This window comes from Acanthisitta chloris, unplaced genomic scaffold (assembly GCF_000695815.1).
Source record: "Acanthisitta chloris isolate BGI_N310 unplaced genomic scaffold, ASM69581v1 scaffold2908, whole genome shotgun sequence".
Classification (NCBI taxonomy): Eukaryota; Metazoa; Chordata; class Aves; order Passeriformes; family Acanthisittidae; genus Acanthisitta; species Acanthisitta chloris.
In genome coordinates this window covers 20257-32162 of record NW_008688505.1, presented here as the reverse complement: position 1 = coordinate 32162, position 11906 = coordinate 20257, and the positions used below count along the sequence as shown (strand labels likewise).

General features: G+C 53.5%; 1 protein-coding gene across 1 annotated transcript in view; it reads right to left on the bottom strand.

The window, feature by feature from the left end:
* Positions 1 to 365: 365 nt before the first annotated feature.
* The window catches only part of PIP5K1C (phosphatidylinositol-4-phosphate 5-kinase, type I, gamma), a gene marked incomplete at both ends in the record, with an annotated part of 13633 nt that continues 2092 nt past the window's right edge, over positions 366 to 11906 (bottom strand). Inside the window, 12 exon segments of the mRNA XM_009081027.1 lie at positions 366 to 398; positions 656 to 790; positions 1659 to 1833; positions 2536 to 2620; positions 3566 to 3614; positions 4073 to 4156; positions 5132 to 5337; positions 5697 to 5996; positions 7469 to 7621; positions 10035 to 10152; positions 10997 to 11127; positions 11417 to 11503. Coding sequence (XP_009079275.1) covers positions 366 to 398; positions 656 to 790; positions 1659 to 1833; positions 2536 to 2620; positions 3566 to 3614; positions 4073 to 4156; positions 5132 to 5337; positions 5697 to 5996; positions 7469 to 7621; positions 10035 to 10152; positions 10997 to 11127; positions 11417 to 11503 — 1556 coding nt within the window.

Genomic DNA, 11906 nt, shown 5'->3' with positions numbered 1-11906 from the left:
GAATTACCAAAGTGTTAGGTTCTGGCCGTCCTACTTAAGTTGGATGGTATTTCAGTTCTTATCGATGGGAAATGTGAACTTACATTTATTAGTGTCACACAGCCCATGCAGCTCCAGGCTGGGAGAGGAGTGGGGACAGAGGTGTTGGTCCCAAAGGACTTGGCAGTGCTGGTGGCACAGCTCAGTGTGAGCCAGCAGTGTGCACAGGTGCCAAGGGCATCTTGGCCTGGCTCAAGCACAGTGTGGAAGCAGGACTAGGGCAGTGATTTCCCACTCAGCCCTCTAAGAGACCTTTGCAGAGGGAAAAACATGAGGTGCATAGCACAGAGAAGATGAAACAAGAAGAAATGAGCCTCTTTCCTCACCTGCCATCCTGCCCTGAGGACTGCGTGCGCCTCCTGCAGAAACAAACCAGAGGAGATGTCTGAGGAGCAATTTAAGCCAGAAATCCTACCCAGTCCCCAGGTCTCAGTCCCCACCCAGTGAGGGAGATGTTCTACTTAACAGCTGACACTTCTGCCTGCAATAATGAATCCCTTCAAGCTGTGCCTGATGCTCCCAGGAGATTTCATTCACGCTGGCCACGAGCACAGCAGAGCACAGGGACGTGCAGCAGGAGGGGAATGGCAGGTGGGAGCAGGGGATGTGTCCTCACCTGTACCTGGGCTGCTCAGAGGTCTCCGAAGGTGATCGCTCGGGGACAGACAGAGATGTTGACGACAGAGTTGTGGCTATGGAGGCTGTGGTAGCTTCTTCAAAGGAAGGAGGAGTGCACGGGAGCAGGTCTGGCCTGCCTGCAGGCCCACAGAGGGGCAGGAGAGAGGCAGGAGAGGAGATGAGTAGCTCACCTACACCAGCTCTGTCTGAGGCTGTTCCACCACCAGCCTGCACACCCACACTGGGCCTGGGCACTCACACACACACAGGGAGGTATCTGTGCCCGTGAATAGTCTCTCCCAAAGCATCCTCTGGAGAGAGCACCACGTCCAGCACAAGAGGCAGCAAACAATGCCAGAGAAGACATCTCACTGGTGCCCAAAGCAGATTAAAGGCTTGGCTCACCAGAGATAAACACCCAAGAGAATTAAGAGATGTATTGAGTGCTCAGTGCTTGGCACAGGGAGCAATCTAACACCTCTCAGGGATCCTGTCCTCCAGCACTCAGCTGTGAACACAGCAAGATGGAAGCAATGGAAAGGCAGCACAGAACTAGGCCATTCCTCCCTTCAACAGCAAGATCTTGCCCCTTTTAACTCCCTGTCACTGAGTCCTGCAGTTCCCAGTCATCTTCCCCAACTCGGTTTTATATTAAGGGTGGAAAACAAAACTTTCTGATGGCTTTTGGGCTCTGGTGCTGGTGCCACTTGGGCAGCAACTGCCTTGCTGCAAGTGAGCGTTTCTACTGCAGGAGCACACAGCGCTGCAAAGAAGGGATTCAGTCTTCTTTGATGCAGAGGTATCAAATACCTCTGTGCTGTGACAAGACAATATACTCTTACCTTCTCCCCTGTCCTGGTTAGGTTTAGCACCTGCAAAGCACAGCAAGACATGCAATGAAGAGCTATCCATGAGGGAAGGTCTGCGGTCGGTGCACAGTGGGGAACTTGATGAGAACAGGGAGGATCCTAAGGAACTGCTAGGAAAGAGAGGGTACCCACAGAGCCAGCACCCCCAGAGGGACTGTAGTGGGTTAACTCCTGGCTGCCCGGAGGTCATACTGGGTGTCATCCTTCTCCGAGGGGAGTTGGCTGGCCGAGAACGCCGCGGTGGGACCAACCGTCTTCACAGCCAGCAAGGCACTGCGCCCTTTCTTCGAGGGGGAGGACTTCAGAGCTGGGCACAGGGGAAGGAGAAAATGAAGCTACCACCAACAGCTCCTGTCACACCACAGGCAGCTTTGCCTGCACGGGGAGAGTCTCTGCCCTCACACACGTGTGCTCTGCAGGCTGAGCCAAGTCAGGCACTGGCAGAGCTCCAGGGTGGGAGCCTGAGCAGACCAGGAGACAATCTGAGGGCTCTGCAGTTCCCAGCTGGGATCTGTGCCACAGAACCCCAGAATGGTTTGGGTTGGGAGGGACTTCAAAGCCCATTTTGTCCCACTCCTGCCATGGGCAGGGACACCTTCCACCAGCCCAGGATGCTCCAAACCCCATCCAACCTGGCCTGGAACACTTCCAGAGATGGAGCAGCCACAGCTGCTCTGGGAAATCTATTCCAGCCCCTCAGCACCCTGACAGGGAAGAATTCCTTCCCAATATCCCACCTATCCCTGCCCTCTGGCAGTTTAAAACCACTGCTTCTTGCCTGTCACTATCTGCCTGTATAAAAAAATATATCTCCTTCCTTTTTCTAAGCCCCTTCAGGCACTGGAAGGAGCTCTGAGGTCTCCCCAGAGCTTCTCTTCTCCAGGCTGAGCACCCCCAGCTCTCCCAGCTGTATCACAGTGGAAAAACCTCTCAGGCTCCAGCCCAGAGGCTGCAGAGTAGGACTGAGGTAAGAGCTCACAGCACAGCAGCTCCTGGACTTGATACTCACAGGAATTCTTTCGGAACACTGTGTTGGTCATGAATTTGAAGAATCTCTCTGCATAAAAGCTGGGTCTGTGCACTGACACCGTGTCCTGCAACAGCAAGAAGTGATTGTTTCATGTGAAAATCATCCCTCGAGGCAGAATCTCTCTAACACCAGCACGGTCTGGTTTATTCCAACACTCAGCACTGACAGGGCCTTAAAATGGAAAGGCTTAACTGAAATGCTCTGATTAATGCTATAAATAAACCTGAAGCCTCTGATTGCATTTGATTATATTCTTGCTGTGATTTTCTAATGGATTTTGGTGAGTTCATTCCTTTGTGGACTTTCTGGATTTTGAAAATATATTTGCCTGATTGCATACATGAAATTTCTTCTGGCTTTACTGGATGCAATTCCAAGCACACCTAGACACCTCATATGGGACACAGGCACATCTGGATACCTGGCACAGGACACAGACACCTGAATACCTTGCAGGGGTCATAGACACCCAAATTCAGCCAAAGGTCCCCATAAAATCCAAATATTTTTGCTTAAAATAGTACAACTGAAGCTCTGCTTTTGTGCTCCCATGATTGGCATCTCCACAGTGTCACATTATTTAGGGAAGGGAGATGCAATGCTGACAGTGTCCACATCCAAGGTTGTTCTTGCAGAAACACACACCTGGCTGCTGCAGGATTGAAGCCAGCAGGGAAACAGGGAAAAGGATGTATTGGCAGAGCTGGGTGAAGTGGAAACAGCCCAATAGAACAGTTCAGAGCTCCGTGACACCCCCAGGAACACACACCCCTGTGTGGTGTCACGGGAAGCAGAGGAGGGAGCACGACAGCCCAGCATGTGAGGAGGTGGAGTGAGCAAGAAAACCTGACTGGGCACAAGAGGCACCACCCTCTGTGCAGGCACGAGAAGCACCAAGTGTTCCTTCCATCAGCTTCAGCCATGCCAGGGCAGCACTATGAGCAGGAGGGAATTGGCACCAGGTGACCCTGTCCAGGCCTGGACAGCTCCTCTCTGTACACACACTCACCCCATCATGGACAAGGGCCTTCCAGGTGTGTTCCAGCTTCTTGATGAACCTGATTCCAGGGGAGGAGGGGGCAGAAAGAGAGAGAGAGAGAGAGTCAGGCAGGTACTCTGTTTCTAAGCCATCTTTTACACCCCAACAGAGAAGATCCCTGAGCTGCTGTCACAGCGATTCCTCAGCCACGAGGACTGAGCTTTCCTCCAGCATCTCCAGTCAGGTCAGGACAGCCTGGGAACACCACAGGGAAGGAGGGGCTGGGCTGGTGGAGGGGCAGACAATCCCCTGCCACCCCTGGGGATATGCTTTCTATGCTGGAAGGAAACTTCTCCACGAGCAGCTCTGTCCTGGAAAAATGGCTGTGTCCAAGGACAGGATGAAAACCCATGGCCAGCTCTGGGCAGCCTGCCTGCTCGTCCCCACACACCCAGGAGAGGAGAATCTCCCTGCTTTCATTTGGTGCTAAAAGAGATGTAAACAGCCAGACAGTCAGACGACTGGCAGGTCACAAACCTGTATGACTGCAGGATGTCTATGATCCCCACGTGCAGCAGCAGACGCTCTCCCTTGCCATTCACTGCTGGGATCCCTCCCATCCTGTGGGAAAAGCACAACCTCAGCAGGGAGAGCCTCAGCCAGAGCCCCTGGAACACCCAAGCCCTAGGGAAGGGTGACAGCGGCCCCAAACAGGGCCCTGGTGGTGTCAGACACAACCCAACCCCTGTGGGGTCACTCTGGGCATGACCAGGGGAGTCACTGCCTGACTCACCCTGAGCCCACGTGTCCCACGGTCACTGCCTGCATGGCCACACACCACTATCAGACAGGTCCTGTGGTGTGGCACAGTTCTGCCAGGGCCAGGGAGCACCACAGTGCTCTTCCCTGGCTGCTTTGTTCTGGGGACCCTCATCTGAGCTCCTGTTTCCACTGGGGTACCAAACCCTGAGGGATGAAGGTAATTCCAGTTTTATCCACACTAGTATCACCCTGCCAAAGGTTTGGGTGCTGAGCTAGAGCATGGGTGGATGTTTAGGGGACCTCGTTAATGTGTTCAAGTCCATGAACGGGAAGTGCCAAGATGATGGAGTCAAACTCTGCTCAGTGATGGGAACCAATAAAACGAGAGGGAACAGCAAGAACTGATGTACAGGAAGTTCCACCTGAACACAAGGAAGAACTTCTTTCCTGTGCAGTCACTGAGCACTGAACAGATTGCCCAGAGAGGTTGTGGGTTCTCCTCACTGGAGATATTCCAGAAGCATCTGGACACAGCCCTGAGCTATGTGCTCTATGGTGACCCTGCTTGAGGTGGGACCAGATGACTTCTGTGGTCCCTTCCAACCTGACTGATTCTGTGTTACACAACCTCCAGCCTGGCCTAAGGGAGACTGCTGCGAGGCCAGAGCCTTCCAGGACTATTCCCATCCCAGCTCCCCCTTTGCCCCCACACTGGCAGTGCTGCCAGGACCCCAGGAGAGCTGCTCCCTCAGGCAGCTCCTGTGGGCATCACTGGGGGTTCCTGCTCCACCTCTGCCCCTCACGAGGGCACGAGGCAGCCGAGGGTTGACCCACGTGTCGTCGGTGTCGATGGACTCTCCGCGGGCAGCTCCTCCCTGGATGGACTCCATGGCTGTGGAGTACAGAGCCTTCTGCCCCACTGGTCTCTTCTCGTCCGACGTGCTGTGGGCACCCTCAGACAGCTGCTCTCGCTCCTGCTGGTCGATGTTGTGAACCCCAAGCAGGAGGCTGTAGTCCATGATTTTAAAACTTTCCAAGACCTACAGGTTAGGACAAGAACAAAGACAAAGTATCAAGCCAGAGGCTCAAACAGCATAGATCCCAAAGCATGGAACAGCACGTTCCCTCCAACCCCTTCACCACAGCCTGGAAGTTTCTGGACCAATCATAGAATTTTATGGGCTGGAATGGACCTTAGAGATCCTCCAGCCCCAACCCCTGCCCTGAGCAGGGACACCTCCCACCAGAGCAGTTGCTCAAGGCTCATCCCAGCCTGGAATGAACACTGCCAGGGTTGGGGCAGCCACAGCCTCCCTGGGCACCCTGTGCCAGTGTCTCACCCACAGGGAAAACTTCTGCCTAACATGTTCCTCATCCTCCCTGAGCTGTCCCTCCTCACCAGGCAGTCTCGCTGCAACGTCTTCACTAAAGCGCTGAAGGTGTCTGCATCCAACATGAGGCCCTCAGGCATGTCCTGGATGAAATCCAGGTCTTTGTAGGTGGGGCTGGACTTCTCCTTTTCCTTCTTGGATGCTCTGCGCTTGTAGGTTGAGCCTTTGAGGTCGAACTTGAGGTGCATTTTGACCACTCTGGGCAGGATGTTGTTCATCACCACCACGCGGATGTTTTTGCCCCCAGACTGCACACAGTACAGTCCATAGAACTTTGGCAGCAGTGTCCGGGGGTTCTGGTTCAGGTTCTGCAGCAAGGAGGAAAAAAGCAGGGAGAAAGGTGATTTTGGGGCAGAAAATTCCCACTGTGCTCACCACACACATTCTTGGAACAGTCAGACTTGGGGCTCTTCATCTAGAGAGTTTCTGAACCTGACAGGAGCTCAGTGTACAAATTGGACAAACTCTTGTGCTGCAGTGGCTTTAGAACCTAAAAATACAGGGACTGAGATGCTCAACACTCTCTGGGCAAACCACCAAGCCCGGAAATTCCCTGCTTTCCCCACGAACAGCAGCTAAAAAAGGGAAACCAAAACTGGGAGAGAAATAAACACAATAAGTGGGAACTTCAAGTTTAAAAATAACATCTCTCTTCATCTCCTCACAAGTGTCAGATTCAAGAGCTGTTCTCCAGCCCAGAATAAACCAGGGACAGAGCTGGTTTTGGAACAAAACAACAGAAATGTTCTCCTCCCTTTGCAGAGCTGCTGGACACAGCAGCCAGGCAGGGAGCACCAACATCCCACCCTGCCACCGGCTCTGTCTCCAGGCAGTGCCCTGTGAGGAGTGACAGGACAGGCAGGATTTGCTTGCTCAGCTTGGGGAGGAAACAGAACATCTCTGCAGGGAGGAAGGACAGACCCCACAGCCCTGACAGACAGAAATGTGACTGTGTTACCACTCACTCCCCTGTCCTCTCACCCACCTGGGCACAGCACTGAGCCCTCAGGAGGCAAACTGAATGCAAACAGTCTCAAAGAACTCGGGATGACCCCACTTTGCTCCCTCTCCTGCCTCCTTGGCACACATGGTGTCCCAGGAACCACAGGCAGTGCCAGGCCACAACAGGCAGCACAGACTCTGCCTCAGACAGGTGAGTGCAGCTTATTCACTCCCTGCTGGCCAGAACTGACTGTGCAACTCCATTCCCAGTCAAACCCCAAGACCTGATTTAATCCTCATGTGAGGCCACAGGTAAAGCTTTCCAAGAAAGCACATGGTTGTCCAGCCCTGGCTCAGCTGCCCAGGGCAGTGGTGGAGTCACCATCCCTGGGGGTGTTCAAACACCTTGTGGATGTGGCACTTGAAGACATGTTTTCATGGTGAACATGGTGTTGGTGCTGGTTGACAGTTGGACTGGACCTTGGAGGTCTTTTCCAGCCTTACCAGCTCTGATTCCATGATTGCAATCTGCAGCCATTCCCCAGACCAGGCTGAGGCAGATGCACAGTGCCAAGCAAAGAGGAATGAACCAGTGCTGGGAAAAGGACACTCAGAGACACATCTGGACAGCCATTTGGAGGCCACAACATGCCTCTAAGCTATGGCACAAATATCTGCCTCACATTTACACAGTGTTTGCAGATCCTCAGCAGGATTTGTCCTGCTGGGCCTGGTTTGATGACCTGCTGTCAGCACTGGCCCTGGCACAGGCACAGCCCAAGTGCAGGATGTGCCCTGGACAGAACTGAGCTGGACTGAGGTGCTGGGTGATACACACCATGTAGTAGCCAGGAAGGAGTTTCTGGAGGAATTCAGCTTCCTTGTGCATCACAGTTTTTATGATGAACTCATCGTCGCTGGTGACGTAGAAGAGGGAGCCACTGGCCCCAGGGTTGGACAGCTCGATCAGGGGCTCATTACATAAGGAATACTGGGGAGGAAAAGACAAAAAAAATGGTGTTGAGCCCTCACTTATTGCAGGTTCTTCACCCCCAAGCCCTTCCCCAGCATCTTGTCCCCCTGGGAGGTTAAGGGTAGCAGAGCTCACATGAGAACTCTTTTCATTATAGCTTAGGTCTGAGCAGCCAATGGCCAACGCACAATCAGAGACCATGATTACAGTCCAGAGCATCCCAACTGCTCAGAATCCAACTAATATCTGCTGTCAGGGCCATGCAGCCTCCAGAGTGACATCTTATCTGCTCCCACCGTGCCTGCGTCGCACGGAGCACGCCGAGCCCTCCCAGCACATCACCGTGTGCCCGACGGACACGGAGCACCTTGGAGACACAACCACCTGCTCAGGGAGCTGAGGCAGCACGAGGCACTGCCTGTTCTCATCAACCTCCCCTGGCCTTGTGCTCCTCTGCTGCAGAGCATTTCCCAGCCACATCTCACCCACTCGGTGCTGCAGGGAGCAGAGTCCCAGCCTGGGTGTGCAAGCAAGAGAGATCAGCTCTGTGAGCACAGCCAAGGGTTGTGCAGCAGGAGCTGAGCTGGGAGCACATTTCCAGCCAGCAGCAGGCAAAGAGCTGCACTTTGCAGCTCAGTGACCACACAGGTCCCACTGGGGGTCAGCTGGGCTCAGGGCAGCACCAGAGCTGCCCCGGGACAGTAAGGAGAGAGAGATATGGGGGGTGGAAGGAGGTGTCAGAGCATAAATTAATGCTCATCATTACATACTGTAAACAGCTCTCAGCCCGGAGCAGATTAAGGATCCAGGACTCGATCAGAGTTAATCATCTCACGCATAATTAAAGGCATGTGCTGCTGTGGCAGGCAAGAGGCAATCAGGGGAAGCAGGAACAACAAATCAAGAGCCACGACCTTTGCTACTGAGGCAGGTTCCTTGCCTGGACCATGTGCTGAACCAGTCGCCCAGCAGCCAGCACTGCCTTGGCACAGCTGGGCATCACTCCACCCTCACAGCCTGTGCTGGCTGGAAGGCACCTTGAAGGAATGTTTGTCCCCACAGTGCCTGGCTTCGAAGCCTTGGTGTAGGGCACTGAAAACAGCAACCCTGGGCCTCAAGGCTTGTCGAGCCACAGGGTGTCTCCAGCTGCCGAGAGAACTGAGCACCATCGTCCAGCACTCACAGCCTCTGGCTGATCCAGATCACCACTGTCCACCACCCACATCTTCCAGCTGCCCACCACTGACATCACTGCCAGAGATCCCCAGGCTGGGAATTGCTCCACTCCAGGGGAACTGACCAACCAGTGCCCCAACAGAGCCCTATTAAAAGGACCAGAGTCCAGAGTATGGCAGATACCTACCACTGGAGAAAAGATGATCATGGATCATTGGAATGTTACTGAATTCTGTGGTGGTGACTATCTCTGCTGCCCCATCCCAAATCTTGCTTGCTTCCTCCATTTTCTGTTTCTAACTTTCCTATCACCCTTTCTCTTTCCCCCTTGAGTAACCACTAATAAAGTCTCACTCTCTAACAGTGTCTTAACCTTGTTTGTGTCTTAATTCACATTGGGGGAATCGATCAAACACTCCTGAGTCTTATCAGACCAGAACCCCAGCACAGGTTTTTTCCCTGGCACAGGTTGTTTCCCTGGCACAGGTTGTTTCCCTGGCACAGGTTGCTTCCCTGGCAGGTTTTCAGCTACAATCACCCCTGTCTACAGGTGCAGTCAGACCAAAAGGGCTGTTCCATGCCCTCATGGATGTGTTTCCTCTTCCAGTTCATCAGGACATCACATGCAGGCAAGAGCCCAAATCCAAGCCCAGAGCACTTCAAGCCCCAACAGCTTGTACTTCAAGGTATTTGCAAACCAGCCTTTCCAGCTCTGAGGAGCTTTGGGAGCACAAGAACAAGCTGTGTTTGATTCTGTCTTTGTAAGATGATTAAAATAACTACACTCACATAACTCTGGAGTGAGTACACAGGGAAAAATTCCCATCTTTGTCCTCAGAGCCCCAGGGGACATTACAGGGTCGCACCCAGCAGAACACAACTCCTTTGGCTTGTAAACACAGCGAGTTATTGTTACTACCAGGGCCAGAGAGGGAAGGCCATGGCACAGCTCACACAGCTCACACTGTCTGCAGGTCACTGCAGCCTGACAGCTGCTGCTCAGAAAACCCAGACTTGGAGTCTCAGAAGGCTCTGGGTGGGAAGGGACCTTAAAGCTCATCCCATCCCACCCCTGCCCTGGGCAGGGACACCTCCCACCAGCCCAGGCTGCTCCAAGCCCCATCCAACCTGGCCTGGAACACTCCCAGGGATGGAGCAGCCAGAGCTGCTCTGGGCACCCTGTGCCAGAGCCTCAGCACCTCACAGGGAAGGTAAATAAAGGAGAAAAGACAGAGAAATCCCAAAACATCCCTACCAAATAGTCATCCGGACGAATCCCGAAGAGCTCTCGGAAGTATCGGAATGCCACTGGCGCGTAGGTCTTGAACCTGAAGTCAGCGTAGTGGTGTGCTGGGGTGAGGTTGCTGCCCTCGCTGCACAGAACACACAGACGTGAGCAGGTGCCACCACCCACCACACAGAATCACAGAATCTTAGAATCAACCAGGTTGGAAGAGACCTCCAAGATCATCGAGTCCAACCCTACCGTCGTTCCCAGACCATGGCACTGAGTGCCACATCCAGTCTCAGCTTGAAAACCTCCAGGGATGGTGAATCCACCACCTCCCTGGGCAGCACATTCCAATGTCTGATCTCTCTCTCCCTAAAAAAAGCTCCTCCTAATATCCAACCTAACCCTCCCCTGGCAGAGCTTGAGTCTGTGCCCTCTTGTCCTACTGCTAGATGCCTGTACACAGTCCTCCCAAGCTGACTGTGTGTCTCAGGTGAACTGGGCAACACTACTCACCACCTTCCTTACCCCCTTTCCCCTGCTGCAAGACAAGAGGGAAACAGGGTTCAATGAGCTGCCCAAATTCCCAGAGGGTGAGGGAACAACCACTTGTCAAGCAGAATATATTTGCACAGGGAACATAGCTCTTGTGAGCTCTGTTTATTCACAGCTAAAGAGCTCCCAGAAGGAGGCTGCTGCAGCTCCAACGTGGTGTGATTTCATGGAAGGAGTGCTAGGTGGACAGGTAGGAAGAGGAGCACGTAGGAAGGGTTAGAAGCTGAACACACAGTACTGCATCTCACACTGTGCTTCCCCACAAGCCATGGCACTGCAGGCTCCAACACTTCCCACTACTGTGTCTTGATGGCATGGTGCAGATCTAGAGCACTCAGAGCATCCAGCTCTGGTCTAAAGACAGATGGAAGCTCTCTTGACAGTCAGGGAGAGGCAAAGAAAGAACTCATTCTTTCCCCTGTCTTCTTTACCTTGGGAAGAAAATGCTCTCCACCACATAGAAGTCTTGCATGAGGACATCCCTCTCTGGCTTGGAGCTCAGGTTGCCCACAGTATATCCGATGCCCAGCTGGATGGCTCCTTTCAGGGTGGATGAGGTGGTCTGGCAGAAGGAGAAGAGCAGTCAGTGAGTATTTCACAGCAGATTGGCACAGTAACATCCCCTGTAATACAACACAGCCAAGTCTGTGACTCCTGTGGGGTTGTCTCAGGCACTACACACTGCTAGCCAAGCCCATCCAGCTGCTCCAGATGGATTAGGGTTCCCGGGTTTGCTGTCTGCAGGACTGTGCTGTCCTGGGGAGCTGCACAGAACCTCAGGGTTGGGCCCCAACTTCTCCTCTCAGCCTGTCACCCCCACATGGCTGTCATCCCCTCTCCCCAAGCCAAACCTTTTTGTAGGTGGTTTCTCCAGAAGCATCCACACTTCGATGGCCAATCTTCTTCCCTTGGCCAGGCTGTCCTGGCAGTGATGGTCCCTGCAAAGAGAGTGTGTGGCTCAGGACCAGGGCAGAGGCTGAGCTGCCCAAGCACAGAGAGGCACAGCCACACGCCACGGCTGTGCCCAGCACAGGGTCACTGCAGAGCACAGTGTAACTGGCACCTGCAAGCTTCACCCAAGGCTGTTGGAGTTCTCCTTCCACCCCTCAAGATGAGCTAGAACAGCAACACTCCACCTGACACCTCAGAGAAAATGCTGAGCTTGGGCAAGCTCCAGCTGCCAAGATTCCCTTGGTGCTGGACTGTGGTTTCCCAGTGATTTGAAGCAGAGATGTATTAGATCCAAAAGCCAAGAAGTTTATTCTTAAAAAGCTCATGGCCTCAGGTGCCACAGTGACACCTCATGCTTGGCTGGAGAGCTCAGAGCCAGCTGACAGGCAC